Raw genomic sequence first — 14,215 nt, forward strand, 5'->3', positions numbered from 1 at the left:
CTCAGCCCGGCCTCTGACCCACCCGGCCTCTGACCCACCCGCCTGCTGACCCACCCGGCCGCTGACCCACCCGCCTGTGGGGAGTCCTCCAGCATCAGAGGACCATTGTCAGCGGCGAGGGGCAGAAGCGCCTGGTGCAGGAGCTCTGGGGAGAGGCCGGAAGTCCTCTGCAGGGTCTCTACTGACACCTCCTGGAGGGGAGAGACAGTGCCCATCGGGGAAGAGGACGGGAAAGGGGGAAAGGGGGGGGGGGACACACACAGAGACTGGGCAGAAGAGAAGACTGGGGGCTGAGGGGTTAAAGCAGCCGAGGCACCTCAGTCTGGTTGAAATGCAGCAGCAGCCACATCTGCACTGTGGACACATGCAGGGTCTGGTCCCCAAACTGCAGCTCGGCCCGGCCCAGCCATGTCCACTGAAGTCGCCGATGTGGCCCCATGTCCAAGACTGGGTAGTTCTGACCTAGGGAAGTGTCAAGGAGACAGAGTCAGAGAGTCTGGGAATAAAGGGGCTAGGCTTGAGGTGGTAAAAACAAACACAGTATTTTTACGTTTGTGGGTTTGTAATGACATTGCTATATATTTAAAGAACTCATTGATCATCTTTGAAATATTACAGAGAATCAATAATTTAAAAAACAAACAAAAATAGCGTCGGGTATGGTGGCGCACGCCTTTAATCCCAGCACTCAGGAGGCAGAGGCACGAGGATCTCTGAGTTCAAGGCCAGCCTGGTCTACATAGAGTAATCGAGGCTAGCCAGAGCTACACAGTGAGACCCAGAACAAAACCGGGTCTAGAGGGAAGAGGGCAGACTCAGCCTTTCCTGTGAACTACTTCAGAAGAGTGAGCAGCTGGTGAGAAGCTTCTCTAGACAAGGCATCCCGCTCACACAGGAAGGGACAATGACAAACTGGGGCTTCACTGTTTCACAAGTGCCAATGAAGTGGCCGGCACGAGGATCCGGGGACGGCACCTGGGTGGTAGATGCCGGCTCTAGTATCCACAGGGCCCTGGGGCCTATCCCTACGTCGCACACATCAGGTATGGTGGCACACGCCTGCAACACTACCCTTAGGAAGTTGACAGATGGGCCAGAAGATGACCAGCCCTTGGGACACAGTGAGTTCGAGCTCAGCCTGAACTACACGAGGCCCTATCTCAAGAAACCCAAAGCCAAAGGAACAAACAAAAATGGGTTATACTGAAGACTGATGATGTGGAAATCCACGGGTCTCTCTTCACATCCCAAAGGACAAACTTGAATCCAGATAAATCTGCAACCCTATTTCCTCACAAACAGCCATTAAGGGAGAAAGGGAGAGCAGGACCTGGACTGAAGATGTTAAAACTAACCACCAGATGCAATGCCTGGGCCTTGCTTGGATCCCCATTAAAGAAAGCAAGAATAAGACAGAAACTCAGGACAGCCAGGGAAACATGAATAGTGCATAGCTGATGACACCAAGGTCTTTAACTTCTAAAGGGTTGGAGAGTGACGAGGCCTTGGTCTTTAGAAAGCCTCCTCTTTTAGATACGGGAAGGAGAACATGATGCTGGGCCATCTGTTGATATTCTGAGTTTATGCTATTTGTATGTTTGAAACTTATCATTGTAAAAATACTTTAAACTTTATTTTTATTTTATGTGTATGAGTATTTTGTCTGCATGTGTGTCTGTGCACTGCTTGTGTGTGTGGTGCCCTCAAGAGGCTGAAGAGAGCATCAGATCCTGTGGAACTGGAGTTATAGATGGTTTTGAACAGCTGTGTGGCTACTGGGAATTGAACTCAGATCCTCTGTGAGAACAGCCAGTGCTCTTAACTGCTGAGTTACATCTTCAGCCCATTAGTAAAAATATTTTAAATGAAGTAGAGCTGGGTATATAGCCCAGCTGGTAGAATGCTTGTGTACCATCCCCATACAGCATAAAACTGAGCGTGGTAACTAACATATGACAATAAGCCCAACACACAGGAGGTAAAGGTGGAGGGTGACAAGTTCAAGACCATCCTCAGATACATATAAAGCTTGAGGCCAGCCTGGGATATGTGTCTCCAAAGTAAAATAGAATAAAATGCCCTGAGGGTTACTGGCCTTGTGAATAGCTCCTCTACCTCCTGCTTGTTCATGGAGGCAAGGGAAACATATTAACTGTACTGGACAAGGTTTTCAGACTTAACATCAGAAGGGTGGGAAATGTAGGGTAGTGTTTGAGCACATGCTTAGCAACTAAAAGCCCCCAGTTTAAACTCCAGAACTGGGGCGGGGATGGGGAGCCAGGAGATAAATATTTTGACAGTTTTCACATAGTGTCCTGTGAACACAGAACCTGAGTCTTAACCCAAGGAAACATCACAGAAACAAAGTGAGCAACTACTTGAAAGAAAATTGTTGTTGTTGTTGTTGTTATTATTATTTTTGGTTTTTAAAGACAGGGTTTCTCTGTGTAACCTTAGCTCTCCTGGAACTCACTTTGAAGACCAGGTTGGCCTCGAACTCACAGAGATCCGCCTGCCTCTGCCTCCCCAGTGCTGAGATGAAAGGGGTGAGCCACCACAGCCTGACTAAAATTTTGAAGGACTGGATTCTTTAAAAAATGTCAGTGTTCAGAGACAGAGATGACGAAGGAACTATTCTAGACTAAAGGAAGACACCTGAAACCTAAACCAGTGGTGACATCGGCCTGGCTCTCTCCTGGCTAGAAGGCAAAGTTAGAGGAGACAGAGCTGCAATACGGAAGGAAGCTGGAGTGTTACCTGGATTTCTGTGTGTGAGACTACCTTCACGCCTAGGGAACACATACTAAGTATTCAGGAGAAGAGAACAGGATATAGACAACTTTCTCTCAATGGTCCTGAGTGTGTGTGTTCCCACAGATGTATACACACATGCTCATACAAAGAGCAAGTGAGTTTGGTACGCTGGCACATGCCTGTAATCCCAGCACTTGAGAGGTAAAGGCAAGATGCCTGGGAGTTGAAGCCCAGTCCAGGCTACAGAAGGAAACCTTGTTTGAAAGAAAAATGCTAATGCTAACAATAAGATGTCACCACCCAGCACAGTGGTGCATGCCTGTCAGAGGCGCATCCCCGCAAGTTCCAGGCAACCTGCTCCATACAGTGAGTACCTGGCTACCTCCATAGTGAGACCTTTTTTTCAAACAAAAAAATAAAAAGCGAAGTGTTCACAAAAGGTAACTTGGATAAAAGTTACCTGGGTGGTTTTGCATTATTGTTGTAATTTTTCTGTAAACTTGAAATTTTTCTAAATTAAAAAAAAAAAATTTAGGGGCCTGGTGGCGCACAACTTTAATCCCAGCACTCAGGAGGCAGAGGCAGGTGGATCTCTGTGAGTTCGAGGCCAGCCTGGTCTACAGAGCAAGATCCGGGACAGCCAGGACTGTTAACACAGAGAAACCCTGACTCAGGAAGAAAAAAACAAAAATTAGGGAAGGGTAACTGAAACTTTATGCTTAAAGCTGTTAAAATGGCAAATGTTATGCCAGACATATTTTATCACAATAAAAAAAAGTAGAAAGAAAGGCGGAAAGAAACAAACTTGGGCCTGGAGAGACAGCTCAGGAGGTAGAGTGTGTGCCAAGTAAGCACGGTGAGCCGGTGTGGCTCCCCAGTGCCACCTAAAAGCCAGGGGCTGAAGGGAATACTAGAGGCCCAGGCTGAGGAGCAGGTATCCCTAGGGCCCACTGGCCAGCCAGTAGGAACCGATGAGCTCCAGGTCCAGTGAAAGGCCTGTCTCCAAAATAAAATAGAGTGACTGAAGAAGACACCCCATGTTGACCTCTGGTCTCTACATGTACCTGCACACAAAAATCACATGCCACACACACAGATGTACACACATATACCACACACACATGAACATGTATATCCAACACCCACTCACAAACAAGTATACACACATATTCCACACACACACATGAACACATACACAGAGAGGGAGAGAGGGAGGAGGTAATAAAAAAAAGAAGAGAAAAAAGAAACCTAAGGACTGGAGTTGTAACCCACTTGGTGGAATGGTTGCCTCGCTGTTCATATTATCTTGTTCCTATTATCAGTGCCATCTGATAAGACCTTTTGTAAAGACAGTGTTTTTTAGTGGTGGTGGTGGTGGTGGTGATGGTGCATGCCTATAATCCCAGCACTAGGGAGGCGGAGGCAGGCACACCAATGTGTGCTTGTGAAGCCCTAGGTTTGAGCCCCCGCACCACACAAACCAGGCATGGTGGTACCCCTCGGAATTCCAGCACACAGAAGGTGAGAGGGATAAACGTTCAAGGTCCCTCTGCTACCCAGCGAGTTTGAGGCCAGCATGGACTCCATGAGACCTGTCTCAAAACACAGAACCCTCAAAGCTCAGGACTTCTTTCTGTACGAAAGCAAAAGTAAGAGGCAGAAATATATTAACTAAAGCATGCTAGCACATGAGCTCCATCAAAGGAAAACAGAGTCAGTTCATAGTAATAACCAAGTTTAATTTACTACAAAACTATAAACCTACACAGTTCATGATGGTAGTCAATAGCTACATGTAGTTCAATTTTAAATTTAAAATTATTAAAATTAAATACTCAGTCCCTCAGTCATATTTACAAGTTCAAGTGCTTAAAATGGCCAGGAATAGTTATCATATTGAAAAGTGCAGAAAAACTTTTGTTTGTTTGTTTTTGTTTTTCAAGGCCAAGTCTCTCTGTGTAGCCCTGGCTGTTCTGGAACTCACTCTGTAGACCAGGCCGGCCTAAAACTCAGAGATCCATCTGCCTCTGCCTCCTTAGTGCTGGGATTATAGGCATGCACCACAGTTTAAAACATTTTCTTGTCTTTACAAAAGTCTTATTGGATGGCACTCCTGAATGACTTTAAATGTGCATCTCGGAGCAGGGCCGAGGTCATATGAAACAATGGTGACATCACAATTTCTAAAAAAGCTGGAGCGATGGCTTCGTGGTCAAGACCACTGGTCGCTCTTCCAGAGAGCCCGGGTTTGATTCCTAGCACCCACATGGTGGCTCACAGCCATCCCTAACTCCAGTCCCAGGGGTCTGGTTGCCCTCCTCTGGCTCTATGATCACAGCATGTGGTGCAGACACACATGCAGGCAAAACACTTATACACACAACTAATAATAAAACATTAAAAAATCACAGCCACATGGGTAAATTCTGGCTCACCTCTCTCAGTAGTAGGTGAAGCAGACAGGAATTAGTAAGGTATATAATAAAGAACAATTAAAAAGGTCAATTTCATAAAATATGTAGACTCCTGAATCCAACAACCAAAGAACACATCTTTTCCTTAATTGCAGCTTATAAAATCCTCCCATCCACTAGCTCATAAGTGAAGTATCAATACATTAAAGATCCAAACCATCAGAAACCATGTTCTTTAATCACAATGGAATGAAGGCAGAAATCTAAAATTACTAAACAAAAAGAAAAACTTATTTGAGAAAGATGGATTGATTTTTCAGACAGGGTCTGTAGCCCAGGCTGGCTCAGACTCCCTATGTAGCTAAAGATTTCCCTGAATGCCTTATCCTGATGCCTCCTCCCAAGAACTGGGATTACTGGCATGAACCACTAAGCATGGTTTATGTGGTGCTAGGGTTTATACCCTGGGCCTTCTGCATGCTAGGCAAGTGCTCTACCAACTCTATTTCCAGCCTCTGTTTGGAGGTTTAAAAATAGACTTTCCATGAACTAATACATTGCAGAAGTGGCAACAGCATACACCTTTTGTCTTAGCACTCAGGCTACGGCAGGAGGGTGCCTGTGACTTCTAGGCCTGCCTGGTAAACATGGTACATGCCATGCTAGTCATGGCCATACTGATAGACTCTATACATAAAAAAACAGCAATGGAGATTAGGAGATTATTAGAAGTGAACAATAAGAGACATATGATATATAAAATCCTATGGAAAAGGCTAGAGAGATGGTTCAGCAATTAAGAGTACTCAGCATTCAGTTCCCAGCACCCACATGGTGACTTACCCATGTCCATAACTCTAGTTTTAGAGAACCCAAACACCCTCTTATGGCCTCTGAAAGCACCAGGCACATACATGGTATACATCCATACATGCAGCAAAACACATAAAATAAATAAATAAATAAATAAATAAATAAATAAATAAATAAATAAATAAATAAATAGTCAACAATTACACCCAGTGCTGGAGAGATGGCTCTGTGGTTAAGAGCAATGGATGCTCTTCCAAAGGACCTGGGTTGGACTGCCAGTTCACATGGTGGCTCAAACCATTTGTAGCTCTAGTACCAGGGGATCCAGCTCCCTCTTCTGGCCTCCTTGGCCACGGGTGCACAGACACACATACAGGAAAAATATCCACGCGTGTAATAAAATCAAGATCAAAATTACATACAAAAACTTGCCGGGTGGTGGTGGCGCACGCCTTTAATCCCGGCATTCAGGAGGCAGAGCCAGGCGGATCTCTGTGAGTTCAAGGCCAGCCTGGTCTACAGAGTGAGATCCAGGACAGGCACCAAAGCTACACAGAGAAACCCTGTCTCAAAACAACAACAACAGCAACAACAACAAAACAAAAACCCTATGATGCATCCTAAGTGTCCCCTAAGAACAGGGAAAGTAGACACATGCACACAGTAGATCAGGACTCAGCAAACCACAGAACAAAAACTAATGCTACAGTGACCCCTCCCCAGACACCAAGCTGTGAAGAACGCAGACACAGTGCAGTATGTAGGCCACGGTCCCATCTCTATAATGTGCAGGTGCAGGCGAAAATTTATGGTGACAGACGGAAAGATAAAAAGAAGCCACTGACTGGGAAGGGTACATGAAGGAGAAGCCTGTTGGGTGCTGGAATGTTCTGCATCTTGATCTGGGGGATGGGTACAAGGCTGTATAGAGGTATATAAACTCATTAAGTCTTCTATTAATACTACTTATATACCAATCAAAAATGTTCAAAAAAAAACCACTATAGGATGTGGTTAAAATGATGGGGGATAAATAGCCTTAAATATTTTTTTTTTAAAGATTTATTTATTTATTATGTATACAGAAGAGGGCACCAGATCTCATTGCAGATGGTTGTGAGCCACCATGTGGGTGCTGGGAATTGAACTTGGGACCTCTGGAAGACCATTCAGTGCTCTTAACCTCTGAGCCATCTCTCCAGCCCCGCCTTAAATATTTTTATTTGGGAAGAAGTTCCTAAGACTGAAAATGAAGTGAGCAGACAACCTGAAGATCGAAAACACAAACAGAACCAGTTTCCAGGAAGCTGAAGGAGAGAGCAAGCGTTAATGAAGCTATCCCCATTCTTCTGCACCCTCCCCCAGAAACTGCCCAACCTAGAGAGACCCCCTTCCTATCTCTGCATCCCCCACGGCGCTCCTCTCCTATTCTGCTGCCACCCGGAATGCATCTCCATCTCCAGGTTCCTGTCCCCAGCTCCTCACTGTGGCTGTAGAAGCTGGAGAAGCGCTCAAGGGCATCGCAGAAGTCTGTGGGAAGGTGCTGTCTGGGTTCATGCAGGTAGCAGAGTGGAGAGATGGGCCAGCAGCGTGGGGACAGGACCAGTACAGACACTTCCGGACCTGTGTCTTCTATACAGAGTTCCTTTTCAGTCTCCTGTCCCTTGTCTTCTTCCTAAGGAGAGAGAGATGAGCCATGGACTCTCTAGTGAGCTTGTTCTCTCTCTGCCCTTCTCTCCCCCCTTGCCCTCACCTCCACTTCCTCTAGCCTCCATTCCTCCTGGTCTTCCTGTTCCAAGAGCTGCCTGTCAAGCTGCTGGAGCTGGTAAACGTGGAACTGTCGCTGCAGCTCCTCTGAGGTGCGCAGGGTCTGCAGCATCAGCTGGGGGAGGCGGTTAGGGAAGCAGAGGCCAATCTGCTCCAGCACGGCCCCCTCCAGCCAGCTGGAGCCCACGCTCAGGAGTCGGTCAGCCATGTAATGCCTGCAGCACACACAGTCGGCCAGGTCTCAGTGTGGGAGCCAGCGTGGCCCAGGCCCAGCCTTCCCCTCCAGAAGGTGAGTCTCTGTGTTACAGCTCAGCTAAGTCACAAGACCCACCTCATCTCTACCAGCACATGGCCACTACCATGTCTCAACTTCTCAGCTACTCTTCCTTCTTCTTCCCTTAACATTCAAATCTTCCCTTCCTCCGGCCTCTACGTCTCCTGTCCCCAACCTCTCCAGAATGTGACTCACTGGTAGAAATGCTCAAAAGTCGTGGCCAGCTCTAGGCCAGAAAGGACCATGATGGGCTCCAGGTGCCGCTGAAGCTGACCCAGCATTTCCACTCCAGAGGCTCCACCAAGCAAACCCCCCTGGATTTGTTGGTCGATGTGCCTAGCAAACTGCTCACTCATCTGGGGACGACAGAGTGGACAGGAGAGCAGCCCTGAACAAGGGACTGGAGTGGACAAGTGGGAAGAAGGAGCAAAAGGACGGAGCAGAAGGAGACGGGACGGGGGGGGGGGGGGGGGGGGGGGCAGCCCGTGCCTGGCCCTTGGCACGACTCACGTGAGCAGCGGTGAGGAAGGACTGCTGCAGCAGGGCTCCAGAGAAGCCACTGCGCAGAGCCAGAGTGAAGGCTGCCCGAGGCCCGAACAGCTCCGAGCCTGCTCTTCGCAAGCGCTCATAGAGAGTACAGTACCGAGGCACAAAGTCCGAGGCCCTCCAGGCTGCAGCCAGGAATCTGCTGACCTGAAGGAGAGTAGGAAGTGACAGGACGGAGCGACCCCTTGTGTCCCATCCGCCTGACAGACTTGAACCTGCCTACCTGTTCCTGCACCACGCTCAGCCAGCACTGGGTGATGTTCCTGAGGCTGCTGCTGGGGAGGCCTGGCGAGGGTGTGGGGCTTCCGTCCTGACTCTTACTGTTCTTGCTGACTGTGGAAACAGGGCAAAAGAGTGAGCTTCACTCCAGCCTGAGTGGGCCCCAGGGTCTCGGTGTTCATCTCCTGGAAAGGTCACAGCGTATTAGAGGTCTGGAGGGGCCGAAGAGGAAGGAGCTGGAGAGCCCCACAATACAGATTCTCAGCTCAGCAGGCCGCAGTGGACTCACAGGGCTGCATGGCCAGCTCAGGAGCAGGCCCAGGAGGGGGTTCCACATGCACCAATAGGTGGCACAGGCGCCGGACTCGGGAAGCAAAGGACGCTGCTGGACCGCGGGAGCTTGGCACATCCTCCCTGTGCTCCAGGTACTGGTCCAGCAGCCATCCCAGGGAACTCACACCCTCAGCATCTGCAAGAAGACCAGTCAGGAATGGGTGTCTGTGGGAAGTGGGGGGACACAGAGTCGAGGTACAGCTTCAATGATACAGAAAGGTGTGAGGGAGGCAGAGCCCTAGCCCTCCCTCACCACGGCTGGAGCCTGGGAACATGGTAACAGGGCAGGGATGGCGTGGAGGGCAAGCTTCAAATACCACTCTCAGGGAGCGGTCCCTGGAGCGAGGAGAGAGGCCTTGAAGGACACATACAGGAACCAAGAGAACCAAAATATCAACAAAGGTGACCCCTGAGACTTGTGAGGGGCTGGTGTGGGGGCCGGGTGTGGGGTGGTTACCAGGAGACGTGATGTTCTGCACCAGGGGGCTGACCAGCGCCTCCCAGCAGGTCTTGCCCAGTGCTTGGGCGGCCTCGTCATCAGGGAGGAAGCGATCAGCAAAATTCTGTTCATGGCGCAAAACTCTGTTCAGTCTGGGAACACAAGTAGATGCCCGATGAAAGGCAAGTTCCTCACCTCCCCAAAGACCAGCTTCCCCGAGGCCTCCGCACAAGTGCTGATCAACTTCCAATCATGCCACTCGGGGCCTTCCGCCAGCTGGCGGCGGCGGCACTTTGCTGGTCCTCAATGTCCCCTCCAGTGCTGGCTGCAGTGGCACTGCTCAGACTCCTCAAGCATCTCTCCGGCCCCCACTTCCTCCAGTGTCAGTCCTTAACCTCTTCCTCCTGTGCTGCACCCACCTGGGACAGAGCTGGAGGAGGCGCTGGCGGTCCTCTGCTATGTCCCGGCTCCATGCTTGGGCCCGAATCGTGTAGAAGAGGCAAGTGCGTCGACAGAGCTGCTCCCGGAACAATGGCCAGAAAGTGGGCTTGGGGCCCAGCACCTCCACACCCCGGACCCGGGTGTCGATGCCGCCCTGCAGCACACGGACTTCTCACCTGAGCGACTCTGCACTCCAAAGCCACACTCCACACCCTGAATTCCCAATATGTCCAGGCCATCTCCAAGGTGGCCAAGGAGGAACCTGGCTAATGTCCTGGCTTGAAGCTGTGGAGAACCCACCCACTAAGGAGACCCTGGGCTTCCTCCTGGTCCCACCTGCTGGCAGCGCTTTATTCGGATCTGGATGATGGGCCAGAAGCGGTTCAAGTTCTCCAGGAGGGTTACCCGGCTGGCAGAGGGCATCACATTTACCTGACAGGGCAGGAGAGAGGAGGCAGAGACCCACTAAAGAAGTGAGGCAGGGTTGGAGACAGGTCTCAGCAGTTACAAAAACATACTGCTCTTGCCGAGGACCAGGGATTGATTCCCAGCACCCATGTTGGTGTCTTAAAACTACCTGCTGTGGTAGTCACAGGATCTGACGCCCTCTGGTGGTATTTAAGAGCACCTGTACTCACACACACACAGACACACACTTAGACACATATAAAAATAAAAGAAGTGGACGAAAAGAAGTGGAGCTGGAAGAGGTGCAGACAGCAGCAGTCAAGGCCAGGATGGCCTGTCCTACGCACTGAGCCCACTGCACTTCAAGTGATGAGACCTTCCCAGAAGGAACCAAGAGAGCCATTCCCCAGAGACTGGGTCTTCCCCACCCAAAAATGAGGGATGAAGAATGAGAAACGGAGGGATGGTGAATACACAGTAAAGGGGTTCAAGGGTCCCCACCGTGTTAAGTTCGGTGCTGATGCAGCTGACGCTGTCACCCCCAAACACCACCACCCTGGCTGGCATGTAACTTGAATCCTCACTGGCCACAAGCAGAGTCAGCTGCCTGAGAGAAGAGAAAGGAATGGGTGAAAACTAGGGCCACTTCTTCCTACCACTTCCTCCTCCAGCTCTAACATGCCTGCCTCCCCAGACCCTCAGCTTTCCCCTTTATAGCTCTCCAAAATGGTTTTACTTAAACTGCTAGATTCAATGACAAATCAGTGCCATGCTGTGCACATAACAGACATTCCCATGTCATAACCAGAGGTTCCTCAAGACCAACATGACAACATGGGACATCATCTGTCCACAGAAGCCTACACCTTTCTATTCTGTCCCCTGTGAGAGAAATGGGCCACCTACCTGGTCATAGCTCCCTCACCAACCAATGGCAAGTTGTGTACACACTACATCTTAGTATCTCATAGTCCACCTCTGACCCTTGAGTCCCTCTCCTTAACCGAACACACTGAACACTTCTCTACTAGACACACACATCATCCAAAACCTTTTTTTCTGGCCTCCAACCCAAATTCCCATGATTACCTGAGTACCAACTAAAAAACAAAGCTAGTTTCTTTTCTTCTTAAAATCCTTGAATGACCCCGTGTAGAATGGGGAGCATTTATTAATGATGCAAAGATGTGTTACATTCTTTTATGCTGCATTTGTTTAACTCTGTGAAGCTGTGTTACTGTGCCTGTCTAAAACACCTGATGGTCTAATAAAGAGCTGAACGGCCAATAGCGAGGCAGGAGAGGGACAGGTGGGGCTGGCAGGCAGAGAGGAGAGAGAGTTGAGAAGATGGAGAGAGAAAAGGAGGAGGAGAGGAGGCCACCAAGGGCCAGCGACCCAGCCACACAACCAGCAACAGAGTAAGAAGGAAAGAAAGGAATAGAGAAGAGAGAAAGGTAAAAGCCCAGGGGCAAAGGGTAGACGGGACAATTTAAGTTAAGAAAAACTGGCTAGAAATAAGCCAAGCTAAGGCCAGGCGTTCATTAGTAAGAATAAGTCTCCACATATTTTTTGGGAGCTGGGCGGCAGGCCCCCAAAGAGCAAAGAGTAAAAAATAAATAAAATTTAAAAAAAACTACAACTTCCCAAGTTTTTGAACAAAGTTCAAAGCTCCAGGCTCACAAATTCTACAGTCTGCATCTGACTGATCTCCTGGCTTCACCCCTGCCACTGGGAGGTACCCTTCATTTTACCTGACACACAGCATCCCATTTCTCCCTTTGCATGCTGCCTCTGCCTGGAATGTCATTGAGTTCTCCTTATCTAGCTAATCTCAATTTCAAATTTCGGCTCAGTCAGCATCCTCTTGAACCTTCTGACCTTCATTGGTCCCAGGATCCTTTCTCCTGGCCCTCTCTCTCTCAACAGGCTCTTGCTCTTCACATTGACTTGAATGGCTTTGGCTAGGTTCAAGGGATCCTCCTACCTCACTTCCTAAGGAGTGGGGCAACAGCCGTCACGTGCCTGGACCATGATGCTTTCTCTTTACACAGTTTTAAGTCTCTGCTTCTTTTAGTCCCCACTTGAGACAGGGTTTCAATATGTAGCCCAGGCTTGAACTCTTGATCCTCCTGCCTCAGCCTCTTGAGTGATGGCATTATATGCATGCACCAGCAAGCCTGATTCTCTTGATTGACTCGCTAGCCTGGCTCCCCAACTAGACTACAAATCCCTTGTATCTTACTGTCCTTGTACTCCAGAGCCTCTTGACATTGAGCAAACACCCATGGAAAGAGTAGCTAAGTGTACTGTTGATCTCTAAGCACCGCTATCTGTTCGAGTACCAGCACCTGGGTTCAGACAGTGAGATGTCCACACAGCACAGCAAAGACAGGCCAATATGCCAGTCATGCCTTCACTGCACAAAAGGAGTCTGAAAATGTCCCACAAGAGCAGGGTTGACTAATGGAGTCGTGGGACGGTACTCTGGGGAGATATATTGGTGCACAGTAATAGACGCATACAAATGGGTTCACACCTAATAAGAACACCACGGTGCATGTACAAGGTGATGGAGTGGGAGCCAGTGCTACCATTGGACTCCCAGTAGGTCTTGGGGTTGCGGTCCGTCAGCTTGCTGGCCCGGTGTGGGTTGGAGGACACCTCTACCTTCTCCCAGCACTTGTCTTCCTTCACTTCCACACTGGAGCCTGGGGACAAGGGAAGGGTGGGGGACCACAGCATGATCAGAGGTAAGGAGAGGGCCTGGAGAGTGGAAAGGGGGAGGGGGGGACCACAGCATGGTCAGAGGTGAGGAGAGGGCCTGGAGAGTGGAAAGGGGGGGGAGACCACAGCATGGTCAGAGGTGAGGAGAGGGCCTGGAGAGTGGAAAGGGGGAGGAGGGACCACAGCATGGTCAGAGGTGAGGAGAGGGCCTGGAGAGTGGAAAGGGGGGGGAGACCACAGCATGGTCAGAGGTGAGGAGAGGGCCTGGAGAGTGGAAAGGGGGGGGAGACCACAGCATGGTCAGAGGTGAGGAGAGGGCCTGGAGAGTGGAAAGAGGGAGGGGGGACCACAGCATGGTCAGAGGTGAGGAGAGGGCCTGGAGAGTGGAAAGGGGGAGGGGGAGACCACAGCATGGTCAGAGGTGAGGAGAGGGCCTGGAGAGTGGAAAGGGGGGGGAGACCACAGCATGGTCAGAGGTGAGGAGAGGGCCTGGAGAGTGGAAAGGGGGGGGAGACCACAGCATGGTCAGAGGTGAGGAGAGGGCCTGGAGAGTGGAAAGGGGGGGGAGACCACAGCATGGTCAGAGGTGAGGAGAGGGCCTGGAGAGTGGAAAGGGGGAGGAGGGACCACAGCATGGTCAGAGGTGAGGAGAGGGCCTGGAGAGTGGGGGGGGGGGACCACAGCATGGTCAGAGGTGAGGAGAGGGCCCGGAGAGTGGAAAGGGGAAGGGGACTCTGGGTGGGAGCCCAGGGGAAAGTGGAGGAGGGCACTAACCCTGGCAGAGATGCCTGAGGAACACATCAAAGAAGGGGATGTTGATAGGTTGGTAGGTTCGTCTGTGGTCTTCAATCTGGCCCAGCACCATCTGCAGCCAGAACATCAGGAGGGGAGAGAATACAGGGAACAGTCAGAAACATGCATGGAGAAAAGGGGGTCAAGTAGCAACAGAACACTCAACCCCTTTCTCACCAAATTCTGACAGGACATGGTGGGGAACGATTAGGGAGCATCAGATTTGCTGCCACTTCCGACACACGGGGACCCCAGGGACAGACACATGAAGAGCCCAGTCCTTGCTTCCGG

General features: G+C 50.1%; 1 protein-coding gene across 1 annotated transcript in view; it reads right to left on the reverse strand.

Moving 5' to 3' along the window:
• Nucleotides 1–14,215, reverse strand: part of Cul9 (cullin 9) — a 40,520-nt gene that overhangs the window by 8,554 nt on the left and 17,751 nt on the right. Inside the window, exons 15-28 of the mRNA XM_059244135.1 lie at nt 13,907–13,997; nt 12,945–13,116; nt 10,910–11,015; nt 10,337–10,432; nt 9,979–10,154; nt 9,578–9,711; nt 9,077–9,256; nt 8,792–8,901; nt 8,533–8,715; nt 8,218–8,378; nt 7,735–7,963; nt 7,467–7,656; nt 317–462; nt 71–191 (exon numbers count right to left, since the gene is read on the reverse strand). Of these exons, the coding sequence (XP_059100118.1) occupies nt 71–191; nt 317–462; nt 7,467–7,656; nt 7,735–7,963; nt 8,218–8,378; nt 8,533–8,715; nt 8,792–8,901; nt 9,077–9,256; nt 9,578–9,711; nt 9,979–10,154; nt 10,337–10,432; nt 10,910–11,015; nt 12,945–13,116; nt 13,907–13,997 (2,095 nt within the window). The remainder of the gene's footprint in view (nt 1–70; nt 192–316; nt 463–7,466; nt 7,657–7,734; nt 7,964–8,217; nt 8,379–8,532; nt 8,716–8,791; nt 8,902–9,076; nt 9,257–9,577; nt 9,712–9,978; nt 10,155–10,336; nt 10,433–10,909; nt 11,016–12,944; nt 13,117–13,906; nt 13,998–14,215) is intronic.

Source organism: Peromyscus eremicus, chromosome 16_21 (genome assembly GCF_949786415.1).
Source record: "Peromyscus eremicus chromosome 16_21, PerEre_H2_v1, whole genome shotgun sequence".
NCBI lineage: Eukaryota > Metazoa > Chordata > Mammalia > Rodentia > Cricetidae > Peromyscus > Peromyscus eremicus.